Source organism: Oncorhynchus kisutch, linkage group LG3 (assembly GCF_002021735.2).
Source record: "Oncorhynchus kisutch isolate 150728-3 linkage group LG3, Okis_V2, whole genome shotgun sequence".
NCBI lineage: Eukaryota > Metazoa > Chordata > Actinopteri > Salmoniformes > Salmonidae > Oncorhynchus > Oncorhynchus kisutch.
Genome location: NC_034176.2, coordinates 17,712,407 through 17,730,393, shown reverse-complemented (window position 1 = coordinate 17,730,393; position 17,987 = coordinate 17,712,407). Strand labels below are relative to the sequence as shown.

Here is a 17,987-nt window from a genome sequence, read left to right as displayed (position 1 = left end):
ATGCTTGAGTAGATGGCTGAGCAGTGAGCACAAACATGTATGACCATTAAATAGTTTACTAATACGTTTGTTAAACATCAAATAGACTAGGTCAAAAGAGAACGCGCTCATCAATATTTCTGATAGGGTAATCTACAAAAGTACTAGCTATCTCAGACAATGATAACAGTAGTCTATCGATCTCTCTGGAATTAGCCTAAAACATTTCAGGGGTAATTCTACAATGTGGATGGATATTCGTGGAACTGAACAAGTTTAAACTCCCAAATGCAATACTATGTAGTACACATTACTATGATAACTTGGCAGTGAAAATGACCGAGGTCAGTTCCGTTAGTAAATGTAGTTAACGCCTAAATTAACTAATTAATCGTAGGCTTACCTCTACCGTGTTGCGCGTGGTAATGGTTACAATGTCTATGGTGGCCACACGTGTGCACCAGATAAACAACAGGGGTGTACGCCCTTGTTGAACGCTAGTAAGTAACGTCGATGGGTTACAAAGTTCAAACATCGTATTGCTTAAAAATATTTTGTACACGGAATTCTGAGCGAAAAGAGCATACATCACGTTGCTGTGATTAATGTATTTGACACGAATATCCTTCTTCCAGTGAGTGGCCTATCAAATCTCAATTTCGGGTTGCGATTGTTATTGATGAAGCAACATGTATGAATGAGGTGCCATGCTGCTCAAAATAGTTCTGGGTTGACGTTAAAATAGTCTTGAGAGGCGCTACTCACCACCTATGAAAGCGTTTAATATATCATTGTAAGTAACTACAGCAGTGCCAGTTCGATGTGAAGTTGTCATTAGTGACTAATTAAAACCCTTGTTAGGCAAAACAATATGTCCAAAAATCAATCAAATTATGAGCGAGTCGGGGGCATTCCGTCTGAAGTTGTCCACGGGTGCGTATGTAAATTCACTCTGGCGATCTACTCTGCTTTGAGAGCACTCTCGTCTGAATGTGCCAGAGCGCAGATCACTAACGGATTTACAAACGTTTTTGTTAGTATTGGTGCTTATGAGGTCAGAACGCAAGGATCTACCCTAGGTTGCAACCCTACTCCTCGGCCTGAGCGTAAAGTGTGCTGGCTGCATCAGTTGCTATATTTTAAAGGGTTCTTGCGATATGGGATCCTTTGGGCATTCCTATCCTATTCAAGTTGTAATTTTAAATGTATATGTTTGGGTAACGCCATCCAATCAGGGGTGTCTTTGGTGGTCTCTGGGTAGAAAAACCTAGCTAGCTCAGCCAGCCATTGGCTAGGCCGTCAGAAGCTGGACAGAAGGCCTCTGCAATTCCACTGCATTATAGCAGAATTTGAGTGGCAGTGGAATGAACCAATCACATTTTGACTTGCAATTGATTGTATTTCTGTGACGTGTCTAGGCCTTCACTACTGAGGTAATTAATTCATAATACAGTATAGTAGGCTGATAAACTGCCAATTCAGTAGGTGGCAGCAATATACTTATACGTTGTAATCTGCCATAAAATCTTGAAGAAGAGCGTGCAAGAGAATGGTTATGGTCCAAACACAAGACACACCCGATCCTCTCAGCCCTCAAATGAAGTGGACGCTTCTGATGATGTCTAATGAGTATACACTTGCAGGGCGAGGGAGGAAGGACTGATTTTTAAATGGTGCGGTTGACCAAACAATAAAACCAGCAGATATCTTGACTTGTCACTCAGTATATCAGTAATGTTCAGAATAGTACTTTAATATCTTTGGCTGGAAATTCTTCACTCATTCATCCCGCAATGATTGTGTATTAAGCCAGCGGTAGCTTGTGGGTGCTTTATATGTGCTACATTCAATTATGAGGGCATGTCTACTTATGTTAAATATTATTAATATATGCCTGCCGATTAATCGGTATCGGCTTTTTTGGTCCTCCAATAATCGATATCGGTATCAGCGTTGAAAAACCATAATCTGTCGACCTCTAATATCTACATGTACATACTACCTCAATCAGGCCGACTAACCTGTGTCTGTATGAAGCCTCGCTACTTTTATAGCCTCACTACTGTTATTTTTCACTGTCTTTTTACTGTTGTTTTTATTTCTTTACTTACCTATTGTTCACCTAATACCTTTTTTCCACTATTGATGTTGTATTCGGCGCACGTGACAAACGTTGATTTGATTTGAAATGCTTTTTGGAAGTTGATAAAGCAAACTTATTATTTTGGTGGACATGTTGATCTATCAGGGTATAATATGATCAGTCGTGCAATGTTTCGGTATAAATCCAATTTGGCTTTTACTCAAGACATTGTGCTTATTAAGGACGTTTAGAACTCTTACATTTACAGAAAACCTTCCCCAGGTTACTGTTCACACAAATGCCTCTGTAATTGTTAGGAACACATTTGTCTCCGTTCTTAAAGATTTGGGTTATGAGTCCTTGATTCCAAATGTCAAGGAAATAAACTACACTCGGGATCAAATTAAACAGTTTTAATATATCCAATTGAAATTTTGCACTAGTGAGTTTGAGCATCTCATTTAGTATGCTTTTTTAAAATTTGAGGGCCTGAAGTTTCTCACAGTGCTCCTGGTCAGTAATTGAGGAGTCCAATGGATTTTGATTGTCCTTTATAGCTTTTTCTAATCTTTTCAACTCCTCATGATTTTGGCATTATTCTGCATTTGTTTTAAAATGGGTTGTCCATATGTCACCATTTTGTATTGCTAATTCTTCTTGTTTAGATGTTTTATTTTTTACAAATTTTGCCAGAAGTTGTTTGTGTATATTGACTCCTCAATTAGTGTCAGCTGCTTGCTGTTGTACTGTGCTTGTTTGGTTCTGAGTGTACGTTTTTATATAGCTTTAAAGTGCTAGATTGATGCCTTCTTCACTGTGAGTGAATGTGCTATCCAGAAAGTTATCTAAGAGTGTTTGGATATTTTGGTTACAGGTTGCTTTCTTGTATTCTTCTGTGCTGTTTTGGGCCCATCTGTATGAATTTCTGATGTTGTACAGCTTACTGGGCTGTGAATGTGTAGTTGTTTCCATGTCTGTTCTTAGGAGGAGCAATGTAATTTGTCTATGATCAGACGGAGGTGTTAGTGGTTTGACAGTGACTGAGCTGAGAGAGAAAGGATCAATGTCTATAATCATATAGTCTACTGTGCTGTGGTTTAGAGGTGAGCAATGGGTGAATCTCTCCAAAGAGTCCCCCCATAACCTACCATTGACAAAGTACAGACCCAGGCTTCGACAGAGCTGAAACAGTTCCCTTCTGTTTTTGTTGATGGAGCTGTCACTGTTGTTTCTATGGGGGAGTTAGAAACAGTATGGCCTGTAATAAAGCTGTCCCCTCTTGTGGTCATTAGATCAGGTAGTGTCCTGTGCACGCATTTGTGTCCCCACAGATGAGCACATTTCCCTGGGCCTATAAATGGCACATCTCTTCCTCAAGGGTGGGGAAGATCTCTGAGTAATATGGGGATTCTGAGGGGGGGGGGGGTTGTATATAGTTCAAAGGAACACATATTTTTCTGTCAGTTTCAGTTATTTTTCAGTTTTAACCAAATATGATATTTACTCATTTTGACGGGATCAATTAGATTTTGGATTTGTACCAAATGATCAATCATCCAGAGTCTCTGCCTCTATTGACAGAGCTGTATTTCTGTGATTACCTCTCTGTAGCCTGTGGGACAGTAAGTGACAATTTCAGCCTTACACCATGTCTCCTGCAGAATGATGACATCAACATCTTTAAGATTTTTGTTGAACTCCAGTGCTGAACTATTCAGTCCAAAGGTTGATGAGTTTAGGCCCTGAATGTTCCACATGCTAACTAATAGTGATTTCATGTTGCAAAAAGAAAGAATAACAGTCAGAAATACAGTAACTACTAAGTTGTTAAGATTTAGATAAACAGGATAACAGCCAAATGTTTTCTGTTTCATAGAACAAGTAAACTTTTAGTACAGTGTGTGTGTGTGTGTGTGTGTGTGTGTGTGTGTGTGTGTGTGTGTGTGTGTGTGTGTGTGTGTGTGTGTGTGTGTGTGTGTGCGTGTGTGTGTGTGTGTGTGTGTGTGTGTGTGTATGTGGTGTGTGTGTGTGTGTGTGTGTGTGTGTGTGTGTGTGTGTGTGTGTGTGTGTGTGTGTGTGTGTGTGTGTGTGTGTGTGTGTGTGTGTGTGTATGTGGTGTGTGTGTGTGTGTTTAGTACAAATGTATTGGAGGAGCTGTTTAATCTAACTCAATCCTACAGGGTTCTCCTGTCCTCTGACGACGGTGGTGATGTGGGAGTTTGGGAACCACTCAGAGGCCGTCTCTGCTACTCTGTTGACCAGGCTGCCTATTCTCTTCTGTCTCTCTCGCTCTCTGTCTTTGTCGTTCTCTCTACCTCTGTTTCTGTCTTGCTGTCTCTCTGTCCCTATCTCCCTCCATCTTTGTCGCTCTCGCTGTCTCAGCAAGTAAAATTAGGAGGCAGCAGATTCCACAGAACAAAGTAGCAAGGATTGTTTTACGGTGGATATTTGGTTATTATGTTGTAGTCATGCACAATGCTCTTGGTTGGTCATCAATCAAAAAGATCATTTAAAAAAATATGCTAATTTTATTTCACAATGTCCACCATTTAAAACAGTCAAACTCCATTCACAACAATATTCAGTTGGTAAGAGACCAGATATTCAGTCAATACAAAAGAAAATTTAGCTTCAGAGCAATAAAGACATTGAGGAATTTATCTGTGCAAACCAGAAACCTTTCAATATATGCATTCAAACAGGACTTCAGGACCTTTTAAATATAGTACATTGGAAGGTTGTGCAGGACTATGGTAGATGAAGGAACCTATCTATCTTTTTAGACTGTTAGAGTATTTATCTGGTCAATATGTCAGTGTGTTATATCTGAAAATATGATCGTATTATAAATTGTATTTTAATGTTTAAGGACTCTTGGAAGATAAGTCCAAATGAGGACTAAAAGAGATCCTAATAAAATCAAATGTCTCTCGCAGTCTGTCAGTCTCTCTCTCCTCTCTTTCACTCTTCTCTCTCTTTCTGTTGTCTCTATCTGGTGTGGTCAGTTCAGTTGGACTACCTACCTACCTCCACCGTGGTGTAGGGGAACTTAAACCGCATCCTGCTGTGCACCAAGAAGAGAAGGATAGAGGACGCCATCGATTACGTTGCTCCCCGCCCCATGTACTACTATCCCTCTAGAACGTTGCTGTTTTATAACATATATGCCAATTACTGAACATAAGAAAACAATATTTTTGACTACTAAACAAATAGCTGTGCCACCAGAGACCCTGGGTTCGCGCCCAGGCTCTGTTGTAATCGGGTTGGATGCGGCTTGGGTTGTGTATCGGACTTTCAACCTTCGTCTCTCCCGAGCCCGTACGGAAGTTGTAGCGATGAGACAAGATAGTAAAAACAATTGGATACCACGAAATTGGGGAGAAAAAGGGGTCAAATTAAAATAAATACATTTAAAATAAAATAAAAATCAGTGATGCATGGTGGCTGAGTGATGGCAAGCCCTGTCAAGTTCATGGATGCTTGAATGAATAAATAAGGGTTCGAGCTAAATCACCGTCCGCGACCGGGATGTCCGTGGGGCGATGCACAATTGGCCTAGCGTCGTCCGGTAAAGGGAACAACACTGACCATAAAGAAATTAAATTAATTATTTATTTTTTACTTTATCTGACCAAAACAATCCTCAATCATCTTCCTTGCAGTATTCACTCCTTCTCCCACTGCTGGGAGATCCTTATGTGGATGCATCTGGCAAATTATGGAAGAGTGGAGGGAAAGCTGCCCTTCAGCTGCCCTCTCCTGTATGGAGAGGTACATTCTAGTTCTACTGGACCTGCTTTTAAACAATGTGTGTATGTGTTTCCCATTTCTCACAAGCAATGAAAAAGGCTGGGGTAAAAATGACACACCACCTGCATTAACTTTCAGAAAGGGACAGCCTAGAAGAAGGGAAATGGGGGTGGAGAGGAAGAGGAGAGCAGTGAGGATGAGGAGGAAGCTGACCATGAGGAGGAGGATGGCGCTGGAGACATGGATGAGGTGGAGGAGCTGATGGTAGAGCTGCTGGAACATCATGCAGTGTCTGGCCCAGACTGCCTCCTGTCTGAAATACTTCCTCATGACCGTCTGTTATCATATCATGTGTACAGTGTTTGATCCATAATGAATTTGGAGGGGGTGCGTGGGCACAGCTCCCTGATTTCCTGCACAAATCCATCCATCCTTTTATCATGTCTCCTCTGTTTCCTCTTAGCCTACATCGCTGCCGTTGACCACGGCATGCGAGTGAAGAAAAGACGTAACGCCCCAGGAACCACACCCATTAAGAGGCGGGGGAGCAGGGCAGGCTTCCCAGCAAGCAGCAGGAGACTCCAGCGCTCTTCTCGGTAAGTAATGAGAGAGCGGTACCACAAAGCCACAAGGTACAGTACAAGTCAAAAGTTTGGACAAACCTACTCATTCAACATTTTTCTTTGTTTTTACTATTTTCTACATTGTAGAATAATAGTGAAGACATTAAAACTATGAAATAACACATATGAAATCATGTAGTAACCAAAATAGTGTTAAATATATTTACAATTTTAGATTCTTCAAAGTAGCCACCTTGATGACAGCTTTGCACCTCACAAAGACACTGCGGTTGGAACCAGAAATCTCAACTTTGGTCTCATCAGACCAAAGGACATAGATTTCCACTGGTCAATTGTCCATTGCTCATGTTTCTTGGCCCAAGCAAGTCTCTTCTTCCTATTCCTACTCTTCTTCCTAGTCGTTTCTTTGCAGCAATTCGACCATGAAAGCCTGATTCACGCAGTCTCCTCTGAACAGTTGATGTTGAGATGTCTGTTACTTGAACTCTGTGAATCCCCTCATTGACAAACTCCATTACTGCAGTAATTAAATAATAAAGTTGACTTGTTTTGAAGAAATGTAAAAGTCTCTCCTTTTGATTACAATAATTCCATGACAGTCCTCCGACCCCCACAGGTATGATCTCCTTCTCTCAGGAGTATGTGTCAAGCATCCTGACCCAGAACTTCTTCAGCATCACCCAGAAGATCCAGAAGAAGGTGACTGGTAGTGGTGGAAAAGGTACCTAATTGTCATACTTGAGTAAAAGTAAAGATAGCTTTAGTTTAAAATGACTCAAGTAAAAGTGAGTCACCCAGTCAAATTCTACTTGAGTAAAATACTAAAAGGATTTCCTTTAAAATATACTTGAGTATCAAAAGTAAAAGCATGAATAATTTCAAATTCCTTATATTACGCAAACCAGACGGCACAATTTTCATGTTTTTTTTTTCTTCTTCTATTTGCGGATTGCCAGGGGCACACCAACACTCGGACATCATTTACAAGTGAAGCATGTGTGTTTAGTTAGTCCGTCAAATCAGAGGCAGTGGGGATGACCAGGGTTGTTCTCTTGATAAGTGTGTGAATTGCACCATTTTCTGTCCTGCTAAGCATTCAAAATATAATGAGTTTTTACTTAAGTACTTTACGCTACTGGTGACAGGCACCCGGACTGTGACCCAGCCCTCAGAGATGTTCCCCGTCCTTCCCCATAGAGCCATGCACGGGCATGAATTTTAAACCCAACCCATTCCTGTGACATTCAGGCCCTACCCTACCATACCCGGGCCTGATTGCTTCTGCCAAATTTAAAGCCCGGCTCTGCCCGAAATTAAAAATAACTTCCTCTGTTAGTAAACCCATTAGCTGCTATTCTATGTCAGTCACTGACTCCCTGCACCCAGGCAGCTTGCTGTCTCTTTCTTTTGATGTGGTTGAAGTACTTCTGACATCATGTTATGATCTTAGTCAGATATGGCTGTACTGCACAGCAGAGCACGAGCAAATTAGCATGGCTGACGCGTGACCCACATGACTACACAGCTGTGACTCACTGAGGTTGGTGATAACAAGACTACAAGCAAATGGCTCAGCTTCAAAATGTTGGTGATAAATGTAGTGATACCTGAGCCCTGCCCGTAGCCTAGTTATTTATGGGGAAAAAACAGGTCCTAGCCAGTCCTAAGTTGATGTATAATGTTGGGGCCAGTCGGTGTCGGGTAGCAGAGCTCTACTGCCCGGCTCCCACCTGCCACTCAGAAACCCAGCCCTGGAGTTCATCAAATACGTCTGCCACGTCAGTGACTGGGAACACGGGTCACACCGTAATGTCAAAGTTTTGCAATGAAAATTAGTGTTTGTTATTGGACAAGTTCAGGTAGTCCCGGCCCGTTTGCTTCCGTTATGTGCCTAGTGAATACACCCCAGTGTCATACATTAGTGCACACTGTTTCAAAGTGTTCCGTAACGCAAAATTAAAATGAGCATTTCAGTTCTGTTTTCTTCTGTTTCATGCTAATGAATACAACCCTCCCCTATAGGTGCTCTCCCTGGAGGCCAACATGGTGAATAAGCTAAAGAGGGACCTGCTGAGCCTGGTGGACGTGGGTGAGTTTTCGGAGGACACCCAGTTCCGGGACCCCTGAAACTACTGCTTCCTGCCCGAGGTCATCTGCCACCACTACAACCTGCTGCGATGTTGACCTTTGCAAGGATCCCTCAGTGGCACAGGTGAGTGAAACGCTACAGCTTACATTTCTACTTATATAATTTCAAGTACCAATTCAGAATAGTATATCCTTCGTCATGGTCAAATTTTGTCATCAAACTTTTTCATCAAAGTCTGGCATTCTCTGGATTTATGGTGCTTTCAAGACAACTGAGAACTCGAGAAAAAAAAAAAGTTGAATCAGCTTGTTTTTCCAGAGTTCCCAGTTGTCTTGAACTCTCTAAATTCAGATTTTGCAGTTTCGAGTAAACAGTTGTTTTCAGTTGATTCATGATGATGATGACTGCTAAGCTAAGATTTTGAAGTATGATGTTGACGTCAGTTAAATCAAAGCTACTGTGGATATAACGTGATTTGACGTCATTTTATCTGTGACCAATTAGTTTTTTTGTGTGTTTTTTTTAACCTTTATTTAACTAGGCAAGTCAGTTTTAAGAACAAATTCTTATTTTCAATGACGGCCTAGGAACATTGGGTTAACTGCCTTTTCAGGGGCAATGACCTTGAGCCTTCTTGGATGGGCACTTCTAATGTAGCTATATGGCAGCACCCAAGGGGCTAGAATTTTCTGTCTACCCTTAGATTTGGCGTGACGTAGTGTCCCCATGAATGACAGAACACTGAGCCAATCACGGCTCAGCGGCCCATATTTTCTGCTGGCTTGCCCCACCACCACAGAAAGCACTGAGCTAGGCTGAAACAGCTGCATTTTGGAGCTGCCTTCCTCAAGAAAACAAAAAAGAGACCATGTTTGTATGCGGCTTTATTAACTCAATGATATATAGATATTTTTTTACATTGTTTTCAAACTGGTATGTGACACGAATTAATGCCAATATACCATGCCTTGAATGATGGGTCGCTGCTGAGGTGAATAATTCTAATAAGTGTGTTGTAATATAATTATACAACAATAAATACATGTAAAATGTAATGATGCTGTCACGACTCCGACCGAAGGACACTCCCCTTCCCGTTCGGGTGGCGCTCGGCGGTCGTCGTCGCCGGCCTACTAGCTGCTACTGATTATTTCCTCCCCCTCCTTATGTGTTGATTGTGTGCACCTGTTTTGTGTTAGGTAGTAGGCTTTATTAGTCAGCCGGCCCGCAGGGTTCTTTGTGCGGGATTAATTATTGTGATCGTCTGTTTGGTGTACTATTGTGCACATCGATGGGTTTTGTGTTTTCCCATTTTGTGGTTTTTCCCTGGACCGTTTAAGTCCCCCTGTTTGGGGCATTTGTTTGTTCAGTACGCCCTGTGTGTTTGTGAGGGTTGGCTTATGTTCAGCGTTTTTTCTCAGTGCATTAAAGTAGCACTCCCCTGAACTCTCTGCTTCCTGCGCCTGACTCCTCACCCACTACACTCAGACCGTTACAGAATCCCGCACCACTGGAAGGGAGTCAGCAGGAGCAACAGCCACTCCCCTCCCCTCGATGGAAGAGAGGGTTCTACATCACACCACCGTCCTTCATCGGATCGGAACAGCGATGGATCTGGTGATGGAGAGAATGGACCGATGGGAGAGAAGCGGTTTCCTCTCTCCACCTTCGGCCCCCCCTCCTCAGGATTCCCCATCTCCCGACTCCAGCACCCTCCGTCTTACGCTCCCGAGGGTCTATGATGGAGCGGCAGCAGGGTGCCAGGGGTTCTTACTCCAGCTAGAACTGTACCTGGCCACCGTCAGACCTACTCCCTCGGGAGCGGAGAGGGTGAATGTCCTCATCTCCTGCCTCACGGGTCATGCTCTGGAGTGGGCAAATGCAGTTTGGAATGGCCCAGACTCAGCTAAGGAGCACTACCCCGAGTTTTCTCGCCGTTTCCGCGCCGTTTCCGCGCCATCCTCCAGATGGCCGAGCGGCGGGAGAACGACTATTCCATCTCCGGCAGGAGAAAAGGAGCGCCCAGGATTACGCGTTGGAGTTCCGTACCTTGGCAGCAGGATCCGGATGGAACGACAGGGCCCTTATCGACCACTACAGGTGTAGTCTCCGGGAGGATGTCCGCAGGGAGCTAGCGTGTCGGGACACCGCTCTTTCCTTGGATGAGCTAATTGACATGTCCATCCGACTGGACAATCTACTGGCTGCCCGCGGGCGTTCGGAGAGGGTCCTGTGTGTTCCACCACCCAGCACCTCCACTCCTGTTCCGATGGAGTTGGGAGGGGCTTTGCCGAGGGGTACCGGAGGAGGAGGCTCCCTCTGCACCAACTGTGGTCGGAGAGGACACACGGCCGATCGGTGCTGGGTGGGTCCGTCTGGGAGTCGAGATGGTAGGCGGAACATTTCTCGATCACCCCAGGTGAGTCAGCACCAAACTCACCCAGAACCCCCTGTTGGTCACATGTTTGTCTTGATTTTTTTCCTTAAATTTTTCCCCTCTTCCCAGCATAGGGCGCTAGTCGATTCAGGCGCAGCTGGGAACTTTATGGATCGCGGACTTGCTATTAAATTAGGTGTTCCGCTTGTGCCGATAGATTCTCCCTTTCCCGTGCACTCCCTAGATAGCCGGCCATTAGGGTCAGGGGTGGTCAGGGAGACCACGATCCCACTGGACATGGTAACGCAGGGGAATCATAGGGAGCGTATCAGTCTCTATATTATTGATTCACCTGCGTTTCCAGTGGTGTTAGGGATTCCCTGGCTGGCCCGGCACAATCCTAAAATTTTGTGGAGACAGGGGGTTCTCCAGGGGTGGTCAGAGGAGTGTTCTGGAAGGTGTCTGGGAGTTTCCGACGGTGCCACCTCGGTGGCAAGTCCAGACCAGGGTCCCACAGTGTGCATTCCCCCCGAGTATGCCGATTTGGCAATCACTTTTAGTAAAAAGAAGGCGACTAAATTACCACCACATCGACCGGGAAGGGATTGTGCGATAGATCTCCAGGTAAACGCTGCGCTTCCCAAGAGTCACGTGTACCCATTGTCCCAAGAGGAGACGTTGGCTATGGAGACCTATGTCACGGAGTCTCTGGGACAGGGGTACATTCGGTCCTCCATTTCACCCGTCTCCTCGAGTTTCTTTTTTGTGAAGAAAAAGGAGGGAGGTTTGCGTCCCTGTATTGATTATAGAGGTCTAAATGCCATCACAGTGGGGTTCAGCTACCCACTACCTCTCATTGCTACGGCAGTGGAATCGTTTCAGGGAGCGCAGTTCTTCACAAAATTGGATCTCAGGAGCGCGTATAGCTTGGTGCGTATTCGGAAGGGAGACGAGTGGAAAACCGCATTTAGTACCACATCGGGCCACTATGAGTACCGCGTCATGCCGTATGGGTTAAAAAATGCTCCAGCCATTTTTCAATCCTTTGTAGACGATATTCTCAGGGACCTGCACGGGCAGGGAGTGGTTGTTTATATCGATGACATTCTGATCTACTCAGCCACTCACGCCGCGCATGTGTCTCTGGTACGCAAGGTGCTTGGTAGACTGCTGGAGCATGACCTATACGTCAAGGCTGAGAAGTGTGTGTTCTCCAAACGAGCCGTCTCCTTTCTGGGTTATCGCATTTCCACCTCGGGGGTGGAGATGGAGGGTGACCGCAGTGAGGCCGTGCGTAATTGGCCGACTCCAACCACGGTAAAAGAGGTGCAGCGGTTTTTGGGTTTTTCCAACTACTACCGGAGGTTTATCCGGGGTTTTGGCCAGGTAGCGGCTCCAATTACCTCACTGCTAAAGGGGGGCCCGGTGCGGTTGCAGTGGTCGGCAGAGGCGGACAGAGCTTTCAACAGGTTGAAGGCGCTGTTCGCGGATGCGCCCGTGTTGGCGCATCCGGACCCCTCTCTAGCATTCATAGTGGAGGTGGACGCGTCCGAGGCTGGGGTGGGTGCCGTGCTATCACAGCGCTCGGGTACGCCACCAAAACTCCGCCCCTGCGCTTTCTTCTCGAGTAAGCTCAGCCCAGCGTAACTATGATGTGGGGGACAGGGAGTTGTTAGCGGTGGTCAGGGCTCTGAAGGTGTGGAGACACTGGCTTGAGGGGGCTAAGCACCCCTTTCTCATCTGGACCGACCACCAAAATCTGGAGTATATTCGGGCAGCTAGGAGACTGAACCCGCGGCAGGCAAGGTGGGCCATGTTTTTCACTCGATTCCGGTTCACTTTATCATATAGACCGGGCTCCCAGAACGTGAAAGCGGACGCACTGTCCCGCTTTTACGACACGGAGGATAGGTCCACCGAACCTACTCCCATCCTTCCGGCCTCAAAGCTGATGGCACCGGTGGTATGGGAGGTGGACTCGGACATCGAGCGGGCGTTACGGGCTGAACCAGCGCCTCCTCAGTGTCCGGCGGGGCGGAGGTACGTGCCGCTTGGTGTTCGGGACCAACTGATTCGGTGGGCTCACGTCCTACCCTCCTCGGGTCACCCTGGGGTGAGGAGGACAGTAGGGAGCCTTCGGGGGAGGTATTGGTGGCCTACCTTGGCTAGGGACGTTAAGGTTTATGTCTCCTCCTGTTCGGTATGCGCCCAGAGTAAGGCTCCTAGGCACCTTCCTAGAGGGAAGTTACAACCCCTCCCCGTTCCACAACGGCCATGGTCACATCTATCCGTAGATTTCCTGACCGACCTTCCCCTGTCTCAGGGCAACACCACGATTCTGGTGATTGTGGATCGGTTCTCTAAGTCCTGCCGTCTCCTCCCGTTGCCCGGTATCCCAACGGCCCTACAGACTGCGGAGGCACTATTCACCCACGTCTTCCGGCACTATGGGGTGCCGGAGGACATCGTTTCTGATCGGGGTCCCCAGTTTACGTCCCGAGTATGGAGTGCGTTCATGGAGCGTCTGGGGGTCTCGGTCAGCCTGACCTCCGGTTATCACCCCGAAAGTAATGGGCAGGTGGAGAGAGTAAACCAGGAGGTGGGTAGGTTTCTGCGGTCGTACTGCCAGGACCGGCCAGGGGAGTGGGCGAGATACATCCCCTGGGCGGAAATGGCCCAGAACTCATTACGCCACTCCTCTACTAATGTGTCCCCCTTTCAGTGTGTGTTGGGGTACCAGCCGGTCCTGGCACCGTGGCATCCGAGCCAGACCGAGGCTCCTGCGGTGGAGGAATGGGTGCAGCGCTCCAAAGAAACCTGGAGGGACGTCCAGGAATCCCTTCAACAGGCTAGTGGACGGCAGAAAAGGAGTGCTGACCGCCACCGCAGTGAGGCCCCCGTGTTTGTACCAGGGGACAGGGTCTGGCTCTCGACCCGAAACCTGCCCCTCCGCGTGCCCTGCCGGAAGCTTGGGCCGCAGTGTGTAGTGCCGTTCAAAGTCCTGAGGAGAATAAACGAGGTGTGTTATCGATTACAACTCCCTTCCTATTATCGTATTAACCCCTCGTTTCATGTGTCTCTCCTCAGGCCGGTGGTAGCTGGTCCCCTACAGGACGGTGAGGTGCTGGAGGTCCCTCCTCCCCCCCTGGACATCGAGGGGTCCACGGCGTATACGATACGGGCCATTCTGGACTCGCTGCGGGAGCCATGCGTCAAGGGGGGGGTACTGTCACGACTCCGACCGAAGGACACTCCCCTTCCCGTTCGGGTGGCGCTCGGCGGTCGTCGTCGCCGGCCTACTAGCTGCTACTGATTATTTCCTCCCCCTCCTTATGTGTTGATTGTGTGCACCTGTTTTGTGTTAGGTAGTAGGCTTTATTAGTCAGCCGGCCCGCAGGGTTCCTTGTGCGGGATTAATTATTGTGATCGTCTGTTTGGTGTACTATTGTGCACATCGATGGGTTTTGTGTTTTCCCATTTTGTGGTTTTTCCCTGGACCGTTTAAGTCCCCCTGTTTGGGGCATTTGTTTGTTCAGTACGCCCTGTGTGTTTGTGAGGGTTGGCTTATGTTCAGCGTTTTTTCTCAGTGCATTAAAGTAGCACTCCCCTGAACTCTCTGCTTCCTGCGCCTGACTCCTCACCCACTACACTCAGACCGTTACAGATGCCATAAAATTGCCTGGATAAAAGACATGCATTGCTGTTGAACCAGCATTATTGTAAGCGTAAGGGAGGGCTTGGGTTTGGAACATGTGAAACTGGAAAATAAGCAACTTTTACAGGTTACAGATAACTTCTAAATATCATCTCTTGTTGCATAATGGGCATGGACACGTAGCCTACATCATGGAGGGGGTTTTACACACGTCCAAAACGGAACCTGTATAGCTCAAATAATGTGGGCCTGCCTACAATGCATAGATAAATAGGGAATGTTAGCTCACTGTTTTACTCCTCTCAAACTTGATATTTTAAAAATATTTGGTGATTAAGATTATTTTCAGAGCAGTCTCATGAGCCAAAATCTTGACTACTTCACGATTGCATTGGGCAGACAAAAAAAGCCTTGATTGAAGGCTGAATGGACAGGATGGGCATATTGCTAACTTTGAGACAATCTATCTTTGATGTGACAAGAAATTATGATCATGCATCTTTATTCCTCTATGATTTTCTATACAGTAGCTGTAAAATCAACACATAAACGACATTTCTTGACCACCCATGTACTGTAAACGTAAATGAGTTGCCAATCGCGTCAATCAGCTTTCCAGTCTTTACTAGTCTCCAGACAAAATTGTAGATATGGTGTGTTTTGCCTTTGTAATAGGAAATCTCATTGATTACAACAAATATAGTACTATTGTCAAGTTTTTTTTTTGTCTTCATATTTTTGTCAATAAATCTTTTTTGTAAATGACACAACTGACAGTTTCTATTTTCATTGGACATTTTCCGAAGCGAAATCATCGTTTTTTCTTCTCTGAAACCCTCTCTCTCAATTGTATATACAGTGCCTTGCGAAAGTATTCGGCCCCCTTGAACTTTGCGACCTTTTGTCACATTTCAGGCTTCAAACATAAAGATATAAAACTGTATTTTTTGTGAAGAATCAACAACAAGTGGGACACAATCATGAAGTGGAACGACATTTATTGGATATTTCTAACTTTTTTAACAAATCAAAAACTTACAAATTGGGCGTGCAAAATTATTCAGCCCATTTACTTTCAGTGCAGCAAACTCTCTCCAGAAGTTCAGTGAGGATCTCTGAATGATCCAATGTTGACCTAAATGACTAATGATGATAAATACAATCCACCTGTGTGTAATCAAGTCTCCGTATAAATGCACCTGCACTGTGATAGTCTCAGAGGTCCGTTACAAGCGCAGAGAGCATCATGAAGAACAAGGAACACACCAGGCAGGTCCGAGATACGTGAAGAAGTTTAAAGCCGGATTTGGATACAAAAAGATTTCCCAAGCTTTAAACATCCCAAGGAGCACTGTGCAAGCGATAATATTGAAATGGAAGGAGTATCAGACCACTGCAAATCTACCAAGACCTGGCCGTCCCTCTAAACTTTCAGCTCATACAAGGAGAAGACTGATCAGAGATGCAGCCAAGAGGCCCATGATCACTCTGGATGAACTGCAGAGATCTACAGCTGAGGTGGGAGACTCTGTCCATAGGACAACAATCAGTCGTATATTGCACAAATCTGGCCTTTATGGAAGAGTGGCAAGAAGAAAGCCATTTCTTAAAGATATCCATAAAAAGTGTTGTTTAAAGTTTGCCACAAGCCACCTGGGAGACACACCAAACATGTGGAAGAAGGTGCTCTGGTCAGATGAAACCAAAATTGAACTTTTTGGGAACAATGCAAAACGTTATGTTTGGCGTAAAAGCAACACAGCGCCTCACCCTGAACACACCATCCCCACTGTCAAACATGGTGGTGGCAGCATCATGGTTTGGGCCTGCTTTTCTTCAGCAGGGACAGGGAAGATGGTTAAAATTGATGGGAAGATGGATGGAGCCAAATACAGGACCATTCTGGAAGTCTGCAAAAGACCTGAGACTGGGACGGAGATTTGTCTTCCAACAAGACAATGATCCAAAACATAAAGCAAAATCTACAATGGAATGGTTCAAAAATAAACATATCCAGGTGTTAGAATGGCCAAGTCAAAGTCCAGACCTGAATCCAATCGAGAATCTGTGGAAAGAACTGAAAACTGCTGTTGACAAATGCTCTCCATCCAACCTCACTGAGCTCGAGCTGTTTTGCAAGGAGGAATGGGAAAAAATGTCAGTCTCTCGATGTGCAAAACTGATAGAGACATACCCCAAGCGACTTACAGCTGTAATCGCAGCAAAAGGTGGCGCTACAAAGTATTAACTTAAGGGGGCTGAATAATTTTGCACGCCCAATTTTTCAGTTTTTGATTTGTTAAAAAAGTTTGAAATATCCGATAAATGTCGTTCCACTTCATGATTGTGTCCCACTTGTTGTTGATTCTTTATATCTTTATGTTTGAAGCCTGAAATGTGGCAAAAGGTCGCAAAGTTCAAGGGGGCCGAATACTTTCGCAAGGCACTGTATCTGTCCTATTTATCGTTGACCCAGCCATGGTAAGTAAGTCATTGATTGAGTGCTGAGTGCTGAGATATGGAACCCCCATCAGTCCTAAACATCCTGTGGTACCTCTTCCCTCTGGAATCAGATGCTAATGTGCCTCACAGGAATAGTATGAGCTTTTATTTCATGGTTTTTACGCACTGATTTGGGCCCAGACTACATTCTTCTCACCCATTTATCCTCTCGGTCTGATGGCTTTCAGGGCCATGATCTCTCTGGAGATGAGCTAATGATGAGTGCTGCAAGTCATGTCTCTCTGCCTGTCTGCCATTAGAACAAGATGCATTGTATCAAATCAATATATTTCAAGCGCATTTTAAATCACAACACACTTTACAGTAAAAAAAAAAACATTAAGCTATTTGATTTAGAATTTTAGGACCCCTGTAGGTATAACAAAAAACAAAAAATGTGTATAAAATATTGAATTTGCACCTTTACTACTATAGTCCAAAGAATTGCATTCAATAATTCATTCATAAATGGCAAAACAGACAGGTACAGTAAAAAAAACAATACAAGCTAACATATGGAATTGTTTTAAGATGGTCATACCATGGATTGTTTGGCTATTTGATTTAGCATTTTAGGACCCCTGTAGGTATGAAGAAAGAACATGTTTTTATACATTATTGAATTTGCCCTTTACTACTATAGCCCATAGAAACGCATTCAATACCATATTCATAAATGGTAAAACAGACAGGTTTTGAAGTGTATTTCCTGTATCTCCTAGATAGAAAGCCAAGAAAATATTGTATTTTTTCGGACATGTATTTAACCCCTTTTTTTGAGGGGGGGGGGGGGACAAAACTACCTCCATACTTTCATAAAAGTTTCTAAACCTGTACCAGGTGACCTTCAAACAGAAGAGTCCTGTGGCGCATTGGTTTGTAGCCCAAACGGTTTCGACGCTACAGACAAGTTGGCGTTACAGACCTCAGACATGGAGCAAAAGTAGTTTGTTCGGTTGCTACAG

At 45.0% G+C, this 17,987-nt stretch overlaps 1 protein-coding gene and 1 pseudogene across 4 annotated transcripts in view; one reads left to right on the top strand and one right to left on the bottom strand.

The window, feature by feature from the left end:
- The window catches only part of LOC109876227 (acetyl-CoA carboxylase 2-like), a 60,052-nt gene extending 59,136 nt beyond the window's left edge, over positions 1 to 916 (bottom strand). For 2 of the 4 annotated variants that reach the window (XM_020468689.2, XM_020468696.2), the window contains exon 1: positions 383 to 907. In XM_020468689.2, the coding sequence (XP_020324278.1) occupies positions 383 to 568 (186 nt within the window). In that variant the 5' untranslated portion in view covers positions 569 to 907. Of the gene's footprint in view, positions 1 to 382 lie in introns of all 4 variants that reach the window. The other 2 variants (XM_031818032.1, XM_031818029.1) reach the window with 2 other exon arrangements.
- LOC109872977 (DNA polymerase epsilon catalytic subunit A-like) lies at positions 873 to 17,238 on the top strand (annotated as a pseudogene).
- Positions 17,239 to 17,987: the final 749 nt, after the last annotated feature.